The 26,395-nt window shown below is 41.2% G+C and overlaps 1 protein-coding gene across 2 annotated transcripts in view; it reads right to left on the reverse strand.

Moving 5' to 3' along the window:
* LOC124137311 (ubiquitin carboxyl-terminal hydrolase 45-like) overlaps nucleotides 1–26,395 on the reverse strand; it is a 51,187-nt gene that overhangs the window by 17,095 nt on the left and 7,697 nt on the right. For both annotated transcript variants that reach the window (XM_046503555.2, XM_046503554.2), the window contains exons 3-16: nucleotides 25,789–25,883; nucleotides 25,032–25,145; nucleotides 23,709–23,812; nucleotides 22,965–23,077; nucleotides 22,276–22,385; nucleotides 21,973–22,020; nucleotides 21,237–21,389; nucleotides 19,174–19,310; nucleotides 18,647–18,734; nucleotides 18,054–18,144; nucleotides 16,203–16,291; nucleotides 14,623–14,679; nucleotides 13,784–13,939; nucleotides 12,778–12,943 (exon numbers count right to left, since the gene is read on the reverse strand). In XM_046503555.2, coding sequence (XP_046359511.2) covers nucleotides 12,778–12,943; nucleotides 13,784–13,939; nucleotides 14,623–14,679; nucleotides 16,203–16,291; nucleotides 18,054–18,144; nucleotides 18,647–18,734; nucleotides 19,174–19,310; nucleotides 21,237–21,389; nucleotides 21,973–22,020; nucleotides 22,276–22,385; nucleotides 22,965–23,077; nucleotides 23,709–23,812; nucleotides 25,032–25,145; nucleotides 25,789–25,883 — 1,521 coding nt within the window. The remainder of the gene's footprint in view (nucleotides 1–12,777; nucleotides 12,944–13,783; nucleotides 13,940–14,622; nucleotides 14,680–16,202; nucleotides 16,292–18,053; nucleotides 18,145–18,646; nucleotides 18,735–19,173; nucleotides 19,311–21,236; nucleotides 21,390–21,972; nucleotides 22,021–22,275; nucleotides 22,386–22,964; nucleotides 23,078–23,708; nucleotides 23,813–25,031; nucleotides 25,146–25,788; nucleotides 25,884–26,395) is intronic.

Consider the following 26,395-nt stretch of genomic DNA (forward strand, 5'->3'; position numbering starts at 1 on the left):
CCTACATCCACCATGTATCAATGACTACCATATCTACTGCTGAGTTTCATACATCCACCATGTATCAATGACTACCATATCTACTGCTGAGTTTCATACATCCACCATGTATCAATGACTACCATATCTACTGCTGAGTTTCATACATCCACCATGTATCAATGACTACCATATCTACTGCTGAGTTTCCTACATCCACCATGTATCAATGACTACCATATCTACTGCTGAGTTTCATACATCCACCATGTATCAATGACTACCATATCTACTGTTGAATTTCATACATCCACCATGTATCAATGACTACCATATCTACTGCTGAGTTTCATACATCCACCATGTATCAATGACTACCATATCTACTGTTGAGTTTCCTACAGCCACCATGTATCAATGACTACCATATCTACTGCTGAGTTTCATACATCCACCATGTATCAATGACTACCATATCTACTGCTGAGTTTCATACATCCACCATGTATCAATGACTACCATATCTACTGCTGAGTTTCATACATCCACCATGTATCAATGACTACCATATCTACTGCTGAGTTTCATACATCCACCATGTATCAATGACTACCATATCTACTGCTGAGTTTCATAGAGCCACCATGTATCAATGACTGCCATATCTACTGCTGAGTTACATACATCCACCATGTATCAATGACTACCATATCTACTGCTGAGTTTCATACATCCACCATGTATCAATGACTGGCATATCTACTGCTGAGTTTCCTACATCCACCATGTATCAATGACTGGCATATCTACTGCTGAGTTTCATACATCCACCATGTATCAATGACTACCATATCTACTGCTGAGTTTCATACATCCACCATGTATCAATGACTGGCATATCTACTGCTGAGTTTCCTACATCCACCATGTATCAATGACTGGCATATCTACTGCTGAGTTTCATACATCCACCATGTATCAATGACTACCATATCTACTGCTGAGTTTCATACATCCACCATGTATCAATGACTACCATATCTACTGCTGAGTTTCATACATCCACCATGTATCAATGACTACCATATCTACTGCTGAGTTTCATACATCCACCATGTATCAATGACTACCATATCTACTGCTGAGTTTCATACAGCCACCATGTATCAATGACTACCATGTCTACTGCTGAGTTTCATACATCCACCATGTATCAATGACTACCATATCTACTGCTGAGTTTCATACAGCCACCATGTATCAATGACTACCATATCTACTGCTGAGTTACATACATCCACCATGTATCAATGACTACCATATCTACTGCTGAGTTTCATACATCCACCATGTATCAATGACTACCATATCTACTGCTGAGTTTCATACATCCACCATGTATCAATGACTACCATATCTACTGCTGAGTTTCATACATCCACCATGTATCAATGACTACCATATCTACTGCTGAGTTTCATACATCCACCATGTATCAATGACTACCATATCTACTGCTGAGTTTCATACATCCACCATGTATCAATGACTACCATATCTACTGCTGAGTTTCATACATCCACCATGTATCAATGACTGCCATATCTACTGCTGAGTTTCATACATCCACCATGTATCAATGACTACCATATCTACTGCTGAGTTTCATACATCCACCATGTATCAATGACTACCATATCTACTGCTGAGTTTCATACATCCACCATGTATCAATGACTACCATATCTACTGCTGAGTTTCATACATCCACCATGTATCAATGACTACCATATCTACTGCTGAGTTTCATACAGCCACCATGTATCAATGACTACCATATCTTCTGTTGAGTTTCATACAGCCACCATGTATCAATGACTGCCATATCTACTGCTGAGTTTCATACATCCACCATGTATCAATGACTACCATATCTACTGCTGAGTTTCATACATCCACCATGTATCAATGACTACCATATCTTCTGTTGAGTTTCATACAGCCACCATGTATCAATGACTACCATATCTTCTGTTGAGTTTCATACAGCCACCATGTATCAATGACTACCATATCTACTGCTGAGTTTCATACATCCACCATGTATCAATGACTACCATATCTACTGTTGAGTTTCATACATCCACCATGTATCAATGACTGGCATATCTACTGCTGAGTTTCATACATCCACCATGTATCAATGACTACCATAGTTACTGCTGAGTTTCATACATCCACCATGTATCAATGACTGGCATATCTACTGCTGAGTTTCCTACATCCACCATGTATCAATGACTACCATATCTACTGCTGAGTTTCATACAGCCACCATGTATCAATGACTACCATATCTTCTGTTGAGTTTCATACATCCACCATGTATCAATGACTACCATATCTACTGCTGAGTTTCATACAGCCACCATGTATCAATGACTACTATATCTACTGCTGAGTTTCATACAGCCACCATGTATCAATGACTACCATATCTACTGCTGAGTTTCATACATCCACCATGTATCAATGACTACCATATCTACTGCTGAGTTTCATACATCCACCATGTATCAATGACTACCATATCTACTGCTGAGTTTCATACAGCCACCATGTATCAATGACTACCATATCTACTGCTGAGTTTCATACATCCACCATGTATCAATGACTACCATATCTACTGCTGAGTTTCATACATCCACCATGTATCAATGACTACCATATCTACTGCTGAGTTTCATACATCCACCATGTATCAATGACTACCATATCTACTGCTGAGTTTCATACATCCACCATGTATCAATGACTGCCATATCTACTGCTGAGTTTCATACATCCACCATGTATCAATGACTACCATATCTACTGCTGAGTTTCATACATCCACCATGTATCAATGACTACCATATCTACTGCTGAGTTTCATACATCCACCATGTATCAATGACTACCATATCTACTGCTGAGTTTCATACATCCACCATGTATCAATGACTACCATATCTACTGCTGAGTTTCATACAGCCACCATGTATCAATGACTACCATATCTTCTGTTGAGTTTCATACAGCCACCATGTATCAATGACTGCCATATCTACTGCTGAGTTTCATACATCCACCATGTATCAATGACTACCATATCTACTGCTGAGTTTCATACATCCACCATGTATCAATGACTACCATATCTTCTGTTGAGTTTCATACAGCCACCATGTATCAATGACTACCATATCTACTGCTGAGTTTCATACATCCACCATGTATCAATGACTGCCATATCTACTGCTGAGTTTCATACATCCACCATGTATCAATGACTACCATATCTACTGCTGAGTTTCATACATCCACCATGTATCAATGACTACCATATCTACTGCTGAGTTTCATACATCCACCATGTATCAATGACTACCATATCTACTGCTGAGTTTCATACATCCACCATGTATCAATGACTACCATATCTACTGCTGAGTTTCATACAGCCACCATGTATCAATGACTACCATATCTTCTGTTGAGTTTCATACAGCCACCATGTATCAATGACTGTCATATCTACTGCTGAGTTTCATACATCCACCATGTATCAATGACTACCATATCTACTGCTGAGTTTCATACATCCACCATGTATCAATGACTACCATATCTTCTGTTGAGTTTCATACATCCACCATGTATCAATGACTACCATATCTACTGCTGAGTTTCATACATCCACCATGTATCAATGACTACCATATCTACTGCTGAGTTTCATACAGCCACCATGTATCAATGACTACCATATCTACTGCTGAGTTTCATACAGCCACCATGTATCAATGACTACCATATCTACTGCTGAGTTTCATACATCCACCATGTATCAATGACTACCATATCTACTGCTGAGTTTCATACATCCACCATGTATCAATGACTACCATATCTACTGCTGAGTTTCCTACATCCACCATGTATCAATGACTACCATATCTACTGCTGAGTTTCATACATCCACCATGTATCAATGACTACCATATCTACTGCTGAGTTTCATACATCCACCATGTATCAATGACTACCATATCTACTGCTGAGTTTCATACATCCACCATGTATCAATGACTACCATATCTACTGCTGAGTTTCATACAGCCACCATGTATCAATGACTACCATATCTACTGCTGAGTTTCATACAGTCACCATGTATCAATGACTGCCATATCTACTGTTGAGTTTCATACATCCACCATGTATCAATGACTACCATATCTACTGCTGAGTTTCATACAGCCACCATGTATCAATGACTACCATATCTACTGTTGAGTTTTATACAGCCACCATGTATCAATGACTACCATATCTACTGTTGAGTTTCATACATCCACCATGTATCAATGACTACCATATCTACTGCTGAGTTTCATACATCCACTATGTATCAATGACTACCATATCTACTGCTGAGTTTCATACATCCACTATGTATCAATGACTACCATATCTACTGCTGAGTTTCATACATCCACCATGTATCAATGAATACCATATCTACTGCTGAGTTTCATACAGCCACCATGTATCAATGACTACCATATCTACTGCTGAGTTTCCTACATCCACCATGTATCAATGACTACCATATCTACTGCTGAGTTTCCTACATCCACCATGTATCAATGACTACCATATCTACTGCTGAGTTTCATACAGCCACCATGTATCAATGACTACCATATCTACTGCTGAGTTTCATACATCCACCACGTATCAATGACTACCATATCTACTGCTGAGTTTCATACATCCACCATGTATCAATGACTACCATATCTACTGCTGAGTTTCATACATCCACTATGTATCAATGACTACCATATCTACTGCTGAGTTTCATACAGCCACCATGTATCAATGACTACCATATCTACTGCTGAGTTTCATACAGCCACCATGTATCAATGACTACCATATCTACTGCTGAGTTTCATACATCCACCATGTATCAATGACTGCCATATCTACTGCTGAGTTTCATACATCCACCATGTATCAATGACTACCATATCTACTGCTGAGTTTCATACATCCACCATGTATCAATGACTACCATATCTACTGCTGAGTTTCATACATCCACCATGTATCAATGACTACCATATCTACTGCTGAGTTTCATACATCCACCATGTATCAATGACTACCATATCTACTGCTGAGTTTCATACAGCCACCATGTATCAATGACTACCATATCTTCTGTTGAGTTTCATACAGCCACCATGTATCAATGACTGCCATATCTACTGCTGAGTTTCATACATCCACCATGTATCAATGACTACCATATCTACTGCTGAGTTTCATACATCCACCATGTATCAATGACTACCATATCTTCTGTTGAGTTTCATACAGCCACCATGTATCAATGACTACCATATCTACTGCTGAGTTTCATACATCCACCATGTATCAATGACTGCCATATCTACTGCTGAGTTTCATACATCCACCATGTATCAATGACTACCATATCTACTGCTGAGTTTCATACATCCACCATGTATCAATGACTACCATATCTACTGCTGAGTTTCATACATCCACCATGTATCAATGACTACCATATCTACTGCTGAGTTTCATACATCCACCATGTATCAATGACTACCATATCTACTGCTGAGTTTCATACAGCCACCATGTATCAATGACTACCATATCTTCTGTTGAGTTTCATACAGCCACCATGTATCAATGACTGCCATATCTACTGCTGAGTTTCATACATCCACCATGTATCAATGACTACCATATCTACTGCTGAGTTTCATACATCCACCATGTATCAATGACTACCATATCTTCTGTTGAGTTTCATACATCCACCATGTATCAATGACTACCATATCTACTGCTGAGTTTCATACATCCACCATGTATCAATGACTACCATATCTACTGCTGAGTTTCATACAGCCACCATGTATCAATGACTACCATATCTACTGCTGAGTTTCATACAGCCACCATGTATCAATGACTACCATATCTACTGCTGAGTTTCATACATCCACCATGTATCAATGACTACCATATCTACTGCTGAGTTTCATACATCCACCATGTATCAATGACTACCATATCTACTGCTGAGTTTCCTACATCCACCATGTATCAATGACTACCATATCTACTGCTGAGTTTCATACATCCACCATGTATCAATGACTACCATATCTACTGCTGAGTTTCATACATCCACCATGTATCAATGACTACCATATCTACTGCTGAGTTTCATACATCCACCATGTATCAATGACTACCATATCTACTGCTGAGTTTCATACAGCCACCATGTATCAATGACTACCATATCTACTGCTGAGTTTCATACAGTCACCATGTATCAATGACTGCCATATCTACTGTTGAGTTTCATACATCCACCATGTATCAATGACTACCATATCTACTGCTGAGTTTCATACAGCCACCATGTATCAATGACTACCATATCTACTGTTGAGTTTTATACAGCCACCATGTATCAATGACTACCATATCTACTGTTGAGTTTCATACATCCACCATGTATCAATGACTACCATATCTACTGCTGAGTTTCATACATCCACTATGTATCAATGACTACCATATCTACTGCTGAGTTTCATACATCCACTATGTATCAATGACTACCATATCTACTGCTGAGTTTCATACATCCACCATGTATCAATGAATACCATATCTACTGCTGAGTTTCATACAGCCACCATGTATCAATGACTACCATATCTACTGCTGAGTTTCCTACATCCACCATGTATCAATGACTACCATATCTACTGCTGAGTTTCCTACATCCACCATGTATCAATGACTACCATATCTACTGCTGAGTTTCATACAGCCACCATGTATCAATGACTACCATATCTACTGCTGAGTTTCATACATCCACCACGTATCAATGACTACCATATCTACTGCTGAGTTTCATACATCCACCATGTATCAATGACTACCATATCTACTGCTGAGTTTCATACATCCACTATGTATCAATGACTACCATATCTACTGCTGAGTTTCATACAGCCACCATGTATCAATGACTACCATATCTACTGCTGAGTTTCATACAGCCACCATGTATCAATGACTACCATATCTACTGCTGAGTTTCATACATCCACCATGTATCAATGACTACCATATCTACTGCTGAGTTTCCTACATCCACCATGTATCAATGACTACCATATCTACTGCTGAGTTTCCTACATCCACCATGTATCAATGACTACCATATCTACTGCTGAGTTTCATACAGCCACCATGTATCAATGACTACCATATCTACTGCTGAGTTTCATACAGCCACCATGTATCAATGACTACCATATCTACTGCTGAGTTTCCTACAGCCACCATGTATCAATGACTACCATATCTACTGCTGAGTTTCATACATCCACCATGTATCAATGACTACCATATCTACTGCTGAGTTTCATACATCCACCATGTATCAATGACTACCATATCTACTGCTGAGTTTCATACATCCACCATGTATCAATGACTACCATATCTACTGCTGAGTTTCATACAGCCACCATGTATCAATGACTACCATATCTACTGCTGAGTTTCATACATCCACCATGTATCAATGACTACCATATCTACTGCTGAGTTTCATACAGACACCATGTATCAATGACTACCATATCTACTGCTGAGTTACATACATCCACCATGTATCAATGACTACCATATCTACTGCTGAGTTTCCTACATCCACCATGTATCAATGACTACCATATCTACTGCTGAGTTTCATACATCCACCATGTATCAATGACTACCATATCTACTGCTGAGTTTCATACATCCACCATGTATCAATGACTACCATATCTACTGCTGAGTTTCATACATCCACCATGTATCAATGACTACCATATCTACTGCTGAGTTTCATACATCCACCATGTATCAATGACTACCATATCTACTGCTGAGTTTCATACAGCCACCATGTATCAATGACTACCATATCTACTGCTGAGTTACATACATCCACCATGTATCAATGACTACCATATCTACTGCTGAGTTTCATACATCCACCATGTATCAATGACTACCATATCTACTGCTGAGTTTCATACATCCACCATGTATCAATGACTACCATATCTACTGCTGAGTTTCATACATCCACCATGTATCAATGACTACCATATCTACTGCTGAGTTTCATACAGCCACCATGTATCAATGACTACCATATCTACTGCTGAGTTTCATACATCCACCATGTATCAATGACTGCCATATCTACTGCTGAGTTTCATACAGCCACCATGTATCAATGACTACCATATCTACTGCTGAGTTTCATACATCCACCATGTATCAATGACTACCATATCTACTGCTGAGTTTCATACATCCACCATGTATCAATGACTACCATATCTACTGCTGAGTTTCCTACATCCACCATGTATCAATGACTACCATATCTACTGCTGAGTTTCATACAGCCACCATGTATCAATGACTACCATATCTACTGCTGAGTTTCATACATCCACCATGTATCAATGACTACCATATCTACTGCTGAGTTTCATACAGCCACCATGTATCAATGACTACCATATCTACTGCTGAGTTTCATACATCCACCATGTATCAATGACTACCATATCTACTGCTGAGTTTCATACATCCACCATGTATCAATGACTACCATATCTACTGCTGAGTTTCATACATCCACCATGTATCAATGACTACCATATCTACTGCTGAGTTTCATACATCCACCATGTATCAATGACTACCATATCTACTGCTGAGTTTCATACAGCCACCATGTATCAATGACTACCATATCTACTGCTGAGTTTCATACAGTCACCATGTATCAATGACTGCCATATCTACTGTTGAGTTTCATACATCCACCATGTATCAATGACTACCATATCTACTGCTGAGTTTCATACAGCCACCATGTATCAATGACTACCATATCTACTGTTGAGTTTTATACAGCCACCATGTATCAATGACTACCATATCTACTGTTGAGTTTCATACATCCACCATGTATCAATGACTACCATATCTACTGCTGAGTTTCATACATCCACCATGTATCAATGACTACCATATCTACTGCTGAGTTTCATACAGTCACCATGTATCAATGACTGCCATATCTACTGTTGAGTTTCATACATCCACCATGTATCAATGACTACCATATCTACTGCTGAGTTTCATACAGCCACCATGTATCAATGACTACCATATCTACTGTTGAGTTTTATACAGCCACCATGTATCAATGACTACCATATCTACTGTTGAGTTTCATACATCCACCATGTATCAATGACTACCATATCTACTGCTGAGTTTCATACATCCACTATGTATCAATGACTACCATATCTACTGCTGAGTTTCATACATCCACCATGTATCAATGACTACCATATCTACTGCTGAGTTTCATACATCCACCATGTATCAATGAATACCATATCTACTGCTGAGTTTCATACAGCCACCATGTATCAATGACTACCATATCTACCGCTGAGTTTCCTACATCCACCATGTATCAATGACTACCATATCTACTGCTGAGTTTCCTACATCCACCATGTATCAATGACTACCATATCTACTGCTGAGTTTCATACAGCCACCATGTATCAATGACTACCATATCTACTGCTGAGTTTCATACATCCACCACGTATCAATGACTACCATATCTACTGCTGAGTTTCATACATCCACCATGTATCAATGACTACCATATCTACTGCTGAGTTTCATACATCCACTATGTATCAATGACTACCATATCTACTGCTGAGTTTCATACAGCCACCATGTATCAATGACTACCATATCTACTGCTGAGTTTCATACATCCACCATGTATCAATGACTACCATATCTACTGCTGAGTTTCATACATCCACCATGTATCAATGACTACCATATCTACTGCTGAGTTTCATACATCCACTATGTATCAATGACTACCATATCTACTGCTGAGTTTCCTACATCCACCATGTATCAATGACTACCATATCTACTGCTGAGTTTCATACATCCACCATGTATCAATGACTACCATATCTACTGCTGAGTTTCATACAGCCACCATGTATCAATGACTACCATATCTACTGCTGAGTTTCATACAGCCACCATGTATCAATGACTACCATATCTACTGCTGAGTTTCATACATCCACCATGTATCAATGACTACCATATCTACTGTTGAGTTTCATACAGCCACCATGTATCAATGACTACCATATCTACTGCTGAGTTTCCTACATCCACCATGTATCAATGACTACCATATCTACTGCTGAGTTTCATACATCCACCATGTATCAATGACTACCATATCTACTGCTGAGTTTCATACAGCCACCATGTATCAATGACTACCATATCTACTGCTGAGTTTCATACATCCACCATGTATCAATGACTACCATATCTACTGCTGAGTTTCATACATCCACCATGTATCAATGACTACCATATCTACTGCTGAGTTTCATACAGCCACCATGTATCAATGACTGCCATATCTACTGTTGAGTTTCATACATCCACCATGTATCAATGACTACCATATCTACTGCTGAGTTTTATACAGCCACCATGTATCAATGACTACCATATCTACTGTTGAGTTTCATACAGCCACCATGTATCAATGACTACCATATCTACTGTTGAGTTTCATACATCCACCATGTATCAATGACTACCATATCTACTGCTGAGTTTCATACATCCACTATGTATCAATGACTACCATATCTACTGCTGAGTTTCATACATCCACTATGTATCAATGACTACCATATCTACTGCTGAGTTTCATACAGCCACCATGTATCAATGACTACCATATCTACTGCTGAGTTTCATACAGCCACAATGTATCAATGACTACCATATCTACTGCTGAGTTTCCTACATCCACCATGTATCAATGACTACCATATCTACTGCTGAGTTTCCTACAGCCACCATGTATCAATGACTGCCATATCTACTGCTGAGTTTCCTACATCCATCATGTATCAATGACTACCATATCTACTGCTGAGTTTCCTACAGCCACCATGTATCAATGACTGCCATATCTACTGCTGAGTTTCATACAGCCACCATGTATCAATGACTACCATATCTACTGCTGAGTTTCCTACAGCCACCATGTATCAATGACTACCATATCTACTGCTGAGTTTCCTACATCCACCATGTATCAATGACTACCATATCTACTGCTGAGTTTCATACAGCCACCATGTATCAATGACTACCATATCTACTGCTGAGTTTCATACATCCACCATGTATCAATGACTACCATATCTACTGCTGAGTTTCATACATCCACCATGTATCAATGACTACCATATCTACTGCTGAGTTTCATACATCCACTATGTATCAATGACTACCATATCTACTGCTGAGTTTCATACAGCCACCATGTATCAATGACTACCATATCTACTGCTGAGTTTCATACAGCCACCATGTATCAATGACTACCATATCTACTGCTGAGTTTCATACATCCACCATGTATCAATGACTACCATATCTACTGTTGAATTTCATACATCCACCATGTATCAATGACTGCCATATCTACTGTTGAGTTTCATACATCCACCATGTATCAATGACTACCATATCTACTGCTGAGTTTCATACAGCCACCATGTATCAATGACTGCCATATCTACTGCTGAGTTTCATACAGCCACCATGTATCAATGACTACCATATCTACTGCTGAGTTTCATACAGCCACCATGTATCAATGACTGCCATATCTACTGTTGAGTTTCATACAGCCACCATGTATCAATGACTACCATATCTACTGCTGAGTTTCATACATCCACCATGTATCAATGACTACCATATCTACTGCTGAGTTTCCTACATCCACCATGTATCAATGACTACCATATCTACTGCTGAGTTTCATACATCCACCATGTATCAATGACTACCATATCTACTGCTGAGTTTCATACATCCACCATGTATCAATGACTACCATATCTACTGCTGAGTTTCCTACATCCACCATGTATCAATGACTACCATATCTACTGCTGAGTTTCATACAGCCATCATGCAGCAGCCAGTCTACAGGCCACATATTGGGTATGCGTTGGGGAGTCCTTGGTATTACAGCTGTATCATTGTCAGGAGACCCGTGAACATCCGGGTTAGCATAGATCCTCAGTAACCCATGTTGTAAGAGGTGACTATGCCTTATTGTAAGGGGCGACTAACGGGATCGGGTGGTCAGGCTTTTTGACTTGGTTGATGCATGTCATCGCATCCCAACTACGTAGATCGATGCTAATGATGTCAATCACTGGATTGTTTGGTCCAGACTCGATTATTTACAGACCGCTGTTATATAGCTGGAATATTACTGAGTGCGCCGTTGAACAACAAACAAACAAACATGGTCAGGACACAGAGAGAGTTCAAACTATGATACACACTGTAACGACTCTTCCCCGACTACATTCAGCTCCAGATCACACCATGCTACAAACATCCTGCTGTGGCCAGGACACATTTGAGAGTGTTTGGTCACAAACATTTCTCTGTAAACCTTACAAACTGAGTCTAAGCAGAACATAACGATTTCTCCATGCAACCCACCTGACTGGTCATCACGTCCGCTCCCCTGCGAGTCGTCACCATCATCTTCCCGCACCTTCTCCACCGACACCGACATCTTCCTCTCCTCACCACCGACCTCATCCTTCCCACCAAGGTCGTCAGCAGAAGTCCAGCTCTTCTGCTTAGCTAGTTTGGCGCCACGACGCTGAAGAAAAAGAGAAGAAAATGCTGCACATCTTCCTCTTTCAGCTACTGTATTACACCAAAATTGGACCATAATTTGTAATGTTGTTATATGGCAGTGTATTTTATTGTTTAACAATGATTGTAACTGTGTAGCATTGTTTCTGTTGGGATTCGATAGACACTCATTGCATTGTGTTTGGACATTGTGTTTGGACAGTGTCCGTCGTCAGGAAGTTACTATATTTAGATGCTAGTGTGGTGTGTAAACATCTGGTCTGGCATTCCACGGATGGTGATAGTATGTTACCGAAATTTCTGTAATGTTCTTAATGGTGAGGGCAAGGTATAGAAATTTCCAGTAGCTTGTTAGACTGTATATTTAGTGAGACAAGAGAGTTTATGTATCTCTCATACAGTTCATTGCTTGGGAACCAGCTTTCACGTGAGGATTGCTCACCATTCCTGATTCCCTGCCCATCTTGGAAGCTTGACCACTGTCGCCACTGGGTGAATATGTATTATTATCATGGACTGTTGCTTTCACCACTGTATTTCTGTACTTCATACTGATCACAGTCATCATATTATTTATTGTCATTGAATATTGTACTATCACTCTATTGTTTACTGTCATTGGAATTGTGGTGCAGTTATTTGTATTGATTTGCCATCTTAGAGAACTTTGTAATACATTTGTTAATTGTATACCACTTGTTTTTTTACGTACAGATTTCTGGATTTACATATTGTTTCAATTTGGGAAACGACACTTAACAATGTGTACTTTCCAAAAGACATCATCTACAGACAAGGAGGACAGTAAGCACTGTATCTCTCACAAAACTAGTTAGCTAGTTACCTTAGCCTTGGCCTCTTTCCTTGCCTGCTTCTTGTTCTTCTTCTTCTCCACATGCTTTGTGGGCTTGTCTGTAACGCCCCCCTCCACCCCCTTCACCTCCTCCGTGTCCATGCTCTCCTTCTTCCGACCCCCAAGGATCAGGTTCGGACGCTGAGGCTGCAGGAAACACAACGTCAAGCAATACTCAACGAAATAGGCTTCAGTTTAACATCGACCACATTAGGGGTGAATCGATACATCAATGCACCGGTGCCTCATGAGTTTTCATGTCACAATACGGAACAAGATACGTTTCTTTCTGTATCAATACAAGATCATACACCTGTGGAAATAAATTAATCACTACTTGTTTAATGACCCCTGTCATTTTTGTCAGTCAGATATTGCAAAATGTGTTGTAACTTGCGTTTCAAGTTCACTAATGACAAATTGCCACAATGAACATGTGTCTACAGCAAGCTTTTCCTTTTGAACCTGCTCTGAAATATTTATTGTCAAGAAGTTTACATGCGACTTGGCATAAATATGCGTATGCTACGTATCGTATTGTGACCTTGCTGTGTCGTTTCACCCCTAGACCACAAAGTCTGTTTAGAGTGTTGCTCATCAACACATAGAGCCTGTGATGGATGTATTGGATGTATTGGACTGCTCCACAAGTGCATCACCATGGTGTGCCACACTTTTGTATCTTGTCGTTCACAGGCTAATTCTTTGACATGTTGACTTGGGTATATAGATAAACATAGCTTTGTATGGTTCAACAAGCTGAGAAAGATTGAAGATGAATGTTTGACAAGATAGACATGACAGCCAGCACCAAAACATGAGTAACCTACCTTCTCCTCTGTGACAGGAAGGGACAGGTCCAAGAAAGGCTCAAATATTTGGGACACCTGTCAGTGTAGAAAACGTCCATGCATTATTTGCCCCCACATAGGTACAACAATCTACAGGTACAACAATCTACAGGTACAACAATCTACAGGTACAACAATCTATATTCGCATTAACTGAATCAAGAAATGGCTACTTGGACACTTCCTGAAAGCTAGATTATCTACTCGAGGTGTCACGATTCACTGACACACTGATGCACCGTGAACTTACACCTGATATGTCTGTCCATGTATCAACTGAATTCTTTCTATTTCTGTACAGATTTCCAAAAAGTAATATCTAGTATCTGATTGCAAATACTTTTAGAATCAGCCTAGTTCAACCAATGATGCAAGTTAAACACAAAATGATTCAAAGCATACCCTTTTGTTACTGGACCACATGCAAGAGTGGAGAGAAACGACACACTTAGTATCATGACTAAATGACTTGATCACAAAATGAGGGCCTATCTGATGTGGCTAGTGCAAGCTTTATTTACATAATCATTTAACAATCTACCCTAAAGAGACTATTTATGGTAGGACTGAATAATGCTACCCTAAACAGACTGTCTACGGTATGACTGAATCATGTTACCTTAAACAGACTATCTATGGTAGGACTGAATCATGTTACTTTAAACAGACTATCTATGGTAGGACTGAATCATGTTACCTTAAACAGACTATCTATGGTAGGACTGAATCATGTTACCCTAAACAGACTATCTATGGTATGACTGAATCATGTTACCCTAACAGACTATCTACGGTATGACTGAATCATGTTACCTTAAACAGACTATCTATGGTAGGACTGAATCATGTTACCTTAAACAGACTATCTACGGTATGACTGAATCATGCTACCTTAAACAGACTATCTACGGTAGGACTGAATCATGTTACCTTAAACAGACTATCTATGGTAGGACTGAATCATGTTACTTTAAACAGACTATCTATGGTATGACTGAATCATGTTACCTTAAACAGACTATCTACGGTATGACTGAATCATGTTACCTTAAACAGACTATCTACGGTATGACTGAATCATGCTACCTTAAACAGACTATCTACGGTAGGACTGAATCATGTTACCTTAAACAGACTATCTACGGTAGGACTGAATCATGTTACCTTAAACAGACTATCCATGGTAGGACTGAATCATGTTACCCTAATAGACTATCTAATGTAGGACTGAATCATGTTACCCTAACAGACTATCTACGGTATGACTGAATCATGTTACCCTAACAGACTATCTAATGTATGACTGAATCATCATGATCATGTTACCCTAAACAGACTATCTACGGTAGGACTGAATCATGCTATCTTAAACAGACAATCTACAGTAGGACTGAATAATGCTGCCATAAACAGACTATCTACGGTATGACTGAATCATGTTACCTTAAACAGACTATGTACGGTATGACTGAATCATTTTACCTTAAACAGACTATCTACGGTAGGACTGAATCATGTTACCCTAAACAGACTATCTACGGTCGAACTGATTGACATACGTGTTTGCACTCCTCACACATGACGGTGCTGACCAGCTGCCCGCCAAACACCGAGTCCAGGAACGTGTGTTTCACTTGCCGACCATACTCTGTGGACAACGTTTCGAAGCAGTTAGAATACAGAAACATGAAACTGAACACTTCAGTAAGATGCAACTACTTGACCACCAGTGTAAAGACAACAGAACCCTTCAGGCAACAACTGATCAGACACTGGTGTGGAGGTACAGACAACTGTATGTAGGAAGGAGGTACAGACAACTGTATGTAGGAAGGAGGTACAGACAACTGTATGTAGGAAGGAGGTACAGACAACTGTATGTAGGAAGGAGGTACAGACAACTGTATGTAGGAAGGAGGTACAGACAACTGTATGTAGGAAGGAGGTACAGACAACTGTATGTAGGAAGGAGGTACAGACAACTGTATGTAGGAAGGAGGTACAGACAACTGTATGTAGGAAGGAGGTACAGACAACTGTATGTAGGAAGGAGGCAGACAACTGTATGTAGGAAGGAGGTACAGACAACTGTATGTAGGAAGGAGGTACAGACAACTGTATGTAGGAAGGAGGTACAGACAACTGTATGTAGGAAGGAGGTAGACAACTGTATGTAGGAAGGAGGTACAGACAACTGTATGTAGGAAGGAGGTACAGACAACTGTATGTAGGAAGGAGGTACAGACAACTGTATGTAGGAAGGAGGCAGACAACTGTATGTAGGAAGGAGGTACAGACAACTGTATGTAGGAAGGAGGTACAGACAACTGTATGTAGGAAGGAGGTACAGACAACTGTATGTAGGAAGGAGGTACAGACAACTGTATGTAGGAAGGAGGTAGACAACTGTATGTAGGAAGGAGGTACAGACAACTGTATGTAGGAAGGAGGTACAGACAACTGTATGTAGGAAGCAGGTAGTCAACTGTATGTAGGAAGGAGGTAGACAACTGTATGTAGGAAGGAGGTACAGACAACTGTATGTAGGAAGGAGGTAGACAACTGTATGTAGGAAGGAGGTACAGACAACTGTATGTAGGAAGGAGGTACAGACAACTGTATGTAGGAAGGAGGTACAGACAACTGTATGTAGGAAGGAGGTAGACAACTGTATGTAGGAAGGAGGTAGACAACTGTATGTAGGAAGGAGGTACAGACAACTGTATGTAGGAAGGAGGTACAGACAACTGTATGTAGGAAGGAGGTACAGACAACTGTATGTAGGTAGGAGGTACAGACAACTGTATGTAGGAAGGAGGTACAGACAACTGTATGTAGGAAGGAGGTACAGACAACTGTATGTAGGAAGGAGGTAGACAACTGTATGTAGGAAGGAGGTACAGACAACTGTATGTAGGAAGGAGGTACAGACAACTGTATGTAGGTAGGAGGTACAGACAACTGTATGTAGGAAGGAGGTAGACAACTGTATGTAGGAAGGAGGTACAGACAACTGTATGTAGGAAGGAGGTACAGACAACTGTATGTAGGAAGGAGGTACAGACAACTGTATGTAGGAAGGAGGTACAGACAACTGTATGTAGGAAGGAGGTACAGACAACTGTATGTAGGAAGGAGGTACAGACAACTGTATGTAGGAAGGAGGTACAGACAACTGTATGTAGGAAGGAGGCAGCCAGCCTGATGTTGCCAGTTTCACTGTAGAGCAGAAGACATTGTTGTTTCACAAGTCAACATTGCAATGTGTCCACTGATGAATAGATGTCTGCTTTTTTGTTGTTTCACATTATTCTTGCAAATAGCAACTTTCCAATATAAAGAACAAAGGTAAAACAACATCACATAGTTTGTTGATTAATAATCATATATAAAGTATGACTCCATTATACCTTTGACCTTGACCTTGGTGTCATCATCAACCTTCTTTGGGTTGGTGGACTCCTGCAGCTTGAAGTACTTCAGAATCCCCATCTGGCCGCGCTGCACAAACCAGAACACACAATAAACTGACATAAACGTTTACTTGAAATGGGTATCTTAACCATTACATACAAAACAAAACTTCACATAAGTTCCTGGAAGTGGGAGCAGGACTGAAAGAATTTGAATGTTTAACAGAGCAACAATATTCCAGCTATATCATGTACATCAGGGGCAGACACCCATGTTCACATCTCACTACTACGCAGGTCATTTCTGATGAGTAGCTCATGTAACATAACTACAATGGGGAGGAACAACTAGTCCCTCGAAATATTCACTTGTCTCGGACCAACAGACTAGTGGCCGTGACTATCCATGCGTTTGACAGATGTAAATAGTCTGGGCCAGTCAAACCAGTGGTTGATATAATGAGCAGTTCCCATGTTGCCTGGGTGTAATGACATGCAATCAACCAGGCTGCCATACCCACAAGCAACTTCAGCATGCATAGTTTATTCCAGACAAAGACTACAGCTTCAAGTATCAGTGAGAGTCTGACCTTGACCTCCTCGGTGCGGATGACGTCAAGAAGGTAGCGCAGGAGCTCGTGACTGTCTTGCTGCTGGAATCCCTTGAACCGCGGGGCTCTGTAGACAGAGAGTCAGTTACCTCATTACATCATTGCAACATACACAGTGCACATGCTCAGTGTGACAGACACTACTCAAGATGATTGTGTAGGAAGGGAGGCAACTCTTCATGGAGACAGCTGTAGAAAAGACTTGGAAGAAATATCCAAAATATTAATGTTTGTAGTTTAGAATGCAAGGGGTGTGATATAACAATACTTTTCAGATAGGAATCTATTTGAGGCTTTAAGTTTCTGAAGTATAGATGGAATTTGCCAAGATATTTGTATTTATATCAGAACATTAGCTGCTCATATCCCATTGAATTCTGATGATAGTCGAGTGAGTGTCCATCATTATCTCCAGGACTTGCCAACGTCAGGTCCAGTCAGGATATGTAGCTGGTGTTTCTGTGCCTCCAAATGAACAAGCGACGGCTCAAATTAATAATACTTACTTTTTACAGACTTGTCCGAACAGGCCGCTGGGGTTGACGGTCATGTTGCGTGGCGCGGTGTGGTTCATGTCCTGCAGGAAGGTCATCATAGCCTGGGTCAGCGGCCCGGCATCAGGGGGCACAATCTCAATAGGAGACTGTGGGAAACAATGTCAGTCAGTAAACAGTGTATTCATCTTGATTAGAGTGAGTGATGAATCGCCAGGCCATTCATTTTTAACACACATGTATAAAGTAGGTTTTTTAATGAGATTCAGCTGGCTACTAGGCTCGAGCCCTTTGAAGATGTTCCTTGGCACAGTCCAGTGGACTTGCATTAATTCTTCCTGCTGGCATGATGTGTCTGGCTGGACAGGGGATGGATGCAGACTAACGGGTGATCATGGTGATCGATGACATTCACGCAGACTAACGGGTGATCATGGTGATCGATGACATTCACGCAGACTAACGGGTGATCATGGTGATGGATGACATTGCATGCAGACTAACGGGTGATCATGGTGATCGATGACATTCACGCAGACTAACGGGTGATCATGGTGATCGATGACATTCACGCAGACTAACGGGTGATCATGGTGATGGATGACATTGCATGCAGACTAACGGGTGATCATGGTGATCCATGACATTCACGCACCCTAACGGGTGATCATGGTGATGGATGACATTGCATGCAGACTAACGGGTGATCATGGTGATTGATGACATTCACGCAGACTAACGGGTGATCATGGTGATCGATGACATTGCATGCAGACTAACGGGTGATCATGGTGATCCATGACATTCACGCAGACTAACGGGTGATCATGGTGATGGATGACATTGCATGCAGACTAACGGGTGATCATGGTGATCGATGACATTGCATGCAGACTAACGGGTGATCATGGTGATCGATGACATTGCATGCAGACTAACGGGTGATCATGGTGATCGATGACATTGCATGCAGACTAACGGGTGATCATGGTGATCGATGACATTCACGCAGACTAACGGGTGATCATGGTGATGGATGACATTGCATGCAGACTAACAGGTGATCATGGTGATCGATGACAGTGCATGCAGACTAACGGGTGATCATGGTGATGGATGACATTGCATGCAGACTAACAGGTGATCATGGTGATCGATGACAGTGCATGCAGACTAACGGGTGATCATGGTGATCGATGACATTGCATGCAGACTAACGGTGATCAGGGTAATCGATGACAGTGCATGCAGACTGATGGGTGATCATGGTGATCGATGACATTGCATGCAGACTAACGGGTGATCATGGTGATCGATGACATTGCATGCAGACTAACGGGTGATCATGGTGATGGATGACATTGCATGCAGACTAACGGGTGATCATGGTGATTGATGACATTCACGCAGACTAACGGGTGATCATGGTGATCGATGACATTCACGCAGACTAACGGGTGATCATGGTGATCGATGACATTGCATGCAGACTAACGGGTGATCATGGTGATTGATGACATTCACGCAGACTAACGGGTGATCATGGTGATTGATGACATTCATGCAGACTAACGGGTGATCATGGTGATTGATGACATTGCATGCAGACTAACAGGTGATCATGGTAATCGATGACAGTGCATGCAGACTAATGGGTGATCATGGTGATCAATGACATTGCATGCAGACTAACGGGTGATCATGGTGATGGATGACATTGCATGCAGACTAACGGGTGATCATGGTGATCGATGACACTGCATGCAGACTTACGGGTGATCATGGTGATCGATGACATTGCATGCAGACTAACGGGTGATCATGGTGATAGATGACATTGCATGCAGACTAACGGTGATCAGGGTAATCGATGACAGTGCATGCAGACTGATGGGTGATCATTGTGATCGATGACATTGCATGCAGACTAACGGGTGATCATGGTGATCGATGACATTGCATGCAGACTAACGGGTGATCATGGTGATCGATGACAGTGCATGCAGACTAACGGATGATCATGGTGATCGATGACATTGCATGCAACGGGTGAGACATATGACAGGTGAACATACAATTTCCTTTAGCGAGTCGTCCTCGCTGTCATCATCGCTGGAACCCCCGGTGTCGGAGTCAGAGTTAGCAATCCGCCCAGGAAGCAGGAAACCACGCCCTTTCTTTGTCCGATCACACAGGATTGACTCCAGGCTGTGGGTCTGACTCAGATTCTGGAAACATCAGATCACACAGATGTACAGTCGGCAAGACCTCAACCCTAACTCCCTACATTAATGTCAACATATTCCAGTCTCTGAACACCAATCAGCCAGACCAACACACTGCCCTATGATCATTGAATTGAGGGACACTTAAGTGTGCAAAACTGCATAGAAACATGTGGTGACAAAGGTGACAGAGGTGACAAAGGTGACAAAGGTGACTGAGCTACATGTCCCAACAGTCGACACTGTCTCCTTGACATCGTATTGCCAACATTCAACATGTTCAGTCATCTTAAAAAATTTGTTCTCCATTTTCAGAATGTTAAATAAAGTTGGACACTGAGTTATAATCTGTACAATTGATATGAATAATATATCCCCCATACTATATCCCTCTGTGGAACATGTTCAACATATATGCAGGGATGTGAGCAGGTTTACCTCAAAATAGAGGATAACTCAAGGGGGTATGGGGGCATTCCCCCCAAGAATATTTTTAATCATTTGATTGCATTTTAAGCAATTTCGTGCAGTTTCACACCAAGAAATGACACGTGACACACTACTCTGAACATGTAGGAAGTCCTACCTGCATCACAGCATTGAAGAAACAGGTGTTTCCTAAGTTGCTCAGGCCCTGAAACAATCAACAGAAATAAAACAAAAAAACAACAACAGTCTGTTATTCCACCAGTCTAAATTCAGCAGTTAGATTTGTTCAGACTAGAAAACTTAGCAATAATTTATTGATAAACATGCCAAAGCCTACAAGCAGTTTTAAGGCATGAAACTTATTTTATACAAAATGGTGGAACATTATTTGTAGCTTCATCTCCAACACCTGCTGTGTTCGGTGTAGTAAGAAACTACCACAGTTGGATCTCCTACTGACCTTGACCTTCTGACAGGATGATGTAGCTACTGTGGCCTTGGGCGTGGTAGGTCGGCCGTTGTCCTTCACTGCAGCTAAATCAACTGTGGAGTCGGCCCTCCCTCGTCGCCCTGCAGTTACAGAAAGTGTTGGTCAAACCACTGAGGGAGTGAGGCAAGGATGGAGTGGGAGGGATGTGGAATGGGGCTGGAGGGAAGGGGCGGGGTTGGAGTAGGGGGTCAAGTAGGAGGGAGAGATGATGACGTGGCTGGGGTGGTTGTGTTGGAGTGAGAGGGGGTGACATGGGAGGAGGGGAGGGGGATGGTGTGGGGTGAGACATGATGACTTGGGTGGGGTGGTTGTGTTGGAGTGAGAGGGGGTGACATGGGTGGGGTGGTTGTGTTGGAGTGAGAGGGGGTGACATGGGTGGAGGGGAGGGGGATGGTGTGGTGAGACATGATGACATGGGTGGGGTGGTTGTGTTGGAGTGAGAGATGATGACGTGGCTGGGGTGGTTGTGTTGGAGTGACAGGTGACATGGGAGGGGGGGGAGGGGGTGAAGGGGGGATGGAGTGAGAGGGGATGACATGGAAGTGGGGTCTTGAGTGAGGACATTTTGAATCCCGAACCATTGTTTACACTAAACCATCTCCAAAAATTCAATGCTGGTGAATGGTCCATACATGCATTCCTGGTGATTGAGAATGTACCTGTGGCTGTCTGGTCGACACGCGGGAGGCCTGCCATCTTCCGCAGCATGTCCACACACTCCTGTATCCTCTTGCTTGTCTCCAGGATGATTTCCTCATCACACGCGTAACACCTGCAAAATTCACTCATTGTTTTCATCACCAATTATTCTTCATGTCATTCATTCAAAACAAGCCATCACTGGAAATAAATACACATTATGTATTTAAAGTTTGCATTGTAATAATGAAATCTAATAAAGCATGGTTGTCCATAGACATAATCTGACACTCACATTGAGAGAAATACATCCAAGTCACTTGCTCCAATATTCACTGCATCAAGTACAAACAGATCAAGACTTTTGTCAGCAGCTCGTATTATAAAACATAGTAAGATTGTTATGAAAACATTGCACAAAGTTTTCTGTCTCTGTCCCTGTCAAAAATATTTTTATTTCGTTGTTGTTTAATGCTGCACTCAGCAGTATTCCAGCTGTATGCCGACAGCCAAGACACCAGACCACCTGATCCACTTGGCCGCCTCTCACAACCAGCATAGGCTGTTGGGGGCCTATTCAGAATCCCTGTGGATAAATGTCATGAGAGTTGTGAAATCGGACTGATTATAAACCTGCTTTGATTTCACAGCGTTAGAAATTGGCATTAGTCCTGTAGTCCTTGCCAACCTGCCCAATACTAGTGGACTAAAATGTTAGTTTCTACAGCTGATCTCACTAAAGGACTTACTGAGGTTGTACTCACCAAACTGCCCATGATGTGAGGTTGACCACAACACAATGTGTTCCTGAGTGAGGGGTTTCATAGTGGGCAAGAGCATGTTTCTCCTTCGAATTCCGATCACAGCCCTGAAACAGTTGTAAATTGTAGTGTTTGGCAAATGGTGCCAAAGTGGTTCAACAATGGCATATTTATGAGGCTGTGTGTTGAAGCATGCACGCTGAAACTGTGACATTGTTCTGTGGACCTAGTGGTTAGATGCACCACAATTTACCATCCAGAGTTGCCTCCCTTACTTGCCTCTGGTCACTGAAACCACCCACACCTGCCTATGCTCATTGGTCTGGAAGGAAGTCATGTTTCATAACCTGGTAATCGTCAACAACCTTAGATTTCCACTAACATTAGGCAGAGAAACCTTCATTCTACCATGAATTTGGAATTAACTCGATTCTGATTGGTCAATCAGAGGCTATAAAATCACAATAAACCCCCTCTGATTGAAACAGCTGGTCGGTAGGCATATTTAAATAATTATATCTACAATTACAGGTTACAAAATGCACAGATGCGGTTACTACAATATTCAAAGGATGTGTGGCAATACATTTCGTGCTGAAAACACGGTAGAAATCTACAAAGGGAATGTATTTACGTTTTGGAGACGAGAGAGCTTGGAATTTTGGCGCTTTTCTATATACGACTGTGACGTCATATCTTTTGCGTCACAATGAGCGATATGACGTCATAATGGTGACGTGCGATGTGGAGCGAAAGCCTTGCAAAGATTGCTTTGTTTTCTTTAGGTATGCCCACCTCATGTTAGCTTACCAAGTTGCCGTGTTTATATGCTTTCAATTCCTGTCATATGTTCGAGTGAAGTATTACGGTGTAAACAAACTGCTTGCGTATATACAGCGCCATATTTTGTTCGGTGATTCCCTAATTCAGATCGATAACCAACTCAAAACACTGGACTCAACCCATGCCGCTTCACTCAGTATATTTACTGACACCAAAGAGTTCGCGTTTTATTTTGTCATGGTAGAATGGAGATAAACATACTGTGTTTTCAATGTAGAGCTAGGTTACCTGTAGATTTAACCGCGCTAAATTTAACATTTGAAACCTCACGCTGCGCGTTCTGTTCCAAATTCAATTTAGCGGGGTTAAATCTACAGGTAACCTAGCTCTACATTGAAAACACAGTATGTTTATCTCCTAATTGAAAGAAACACAGTTCAAAGAGGCATTACACGACTGGGTCACGTTCCTGCTGAGTAACCCGACCTCCCTGTAGCTGATCCATCCTTCTCACCTCCTGCTGAATGAGTGAGTGACACTGACCTGATTAAAACACTGGAGACACACCCAGATGGTCGTCTCCGTCTCGGTCTCCAGTGCCTCAGGTCCATCTGCAGTTGTTGTCTCCTTGGCGGGCCCCTTGTCCTTGGTGCAGGCCTGGGGGCAGAAGCATCACCAATATACATCTTCTTCAACATCCCTGATTTGATCACTTTCATGGTACTTACAACTGCACAGCAACTACATATTTCTTAAACCTTGAACTCACAGTGTAGCAAAGGACTTTGCTCAAACCATATCATCTTCGTGCATGTAAATATTTAAGAACTGAAGCTTGATAGAGTTAGGGCCAAACTGTATGAGTACCACAGCTTGCAAGCTGTTCTCATAATTTATTATGTCCCTATCTCATATCTCAAAGGACGCATACAGTTTCAGTTGGTCCGTGTGACTTCATGTTTACACTGACAGTCATACAACAACCAGCTGTATCACAGACAAACATACTTCCTCCTTGACTTCATGTTTACACTGACAGTCATACAACAACCAGCTGTATCACAGACAAACATACTTCCTCCTTGACTTCATGTTTACACTGACAGTCATACAACAACCAGCTGTATCACGGACAAACATACTTCCTCCTTGACTTCATGTTTACGTTGATCATGGACAAACATACTTCCTCAGAATGAGGGAAGACATGTATATGTATTACTGCCCTACATATTTTGACGTTTGGTTACAACAAATAGATATGAGTTAAATTCTCATTATCATATTGGTATCTACTTACCCCACATTCCCCGAAGGCGGCAGTGGGTTTAGACACGGCCTTCCTCACAACGGTCAAGTTGACGGCCTTGTTGATGTGTGTGCAGGTTGCCCCTCCTTTAACAGACATCGAAACCACGTACCAGACCGGGCATCACTTACACTAGCATACACTATAATATGCCTTGATACACTAGCATACACTATAATATGCCTTGATACACTAGCATACACTATAATACGCCTTGATACACTAGCATACACTATAATACGCCTTGATACACTAGCATACACTATAATATGCCTTGATACACTAGCATACACTATAATATGCCTTGATACACTAAAATATGCCTTGATACACTATCATACACTATAATACACCTTGATACACTATAATACGCCTTGATACACTAGCATACACTATAATATGTCTTGATACACTAGCATACACTATAATACGCCTTGATACACTAGCATACACTATAATACGCCTTGATACACTAGCATACACTATAATATGCCTTGATACACTAGCATACACTATAATATGCCTTGATACACTAAAATATGCCTTGATACACTATCATACACTATAATACACCTTGATACACTATAATACGCCTTGA

This window comes from Haliotis rufescens, unplaced genomic scaffold, assembly GCF_023055435.1.
Source record: "Haliotis rufescens isolate VD_foot unplaced genomic scaffold, xgHalRufe1.0.p SCAF_26, whole genome shotgun sequence".
Taxonomy (NCBI): domain Eukaryota; kingdom Metazoa; phylum Mollusca; class Gastropoda; order Lepetellida; family Haliotidae; genus Haliotis; species Haliotis rufescens.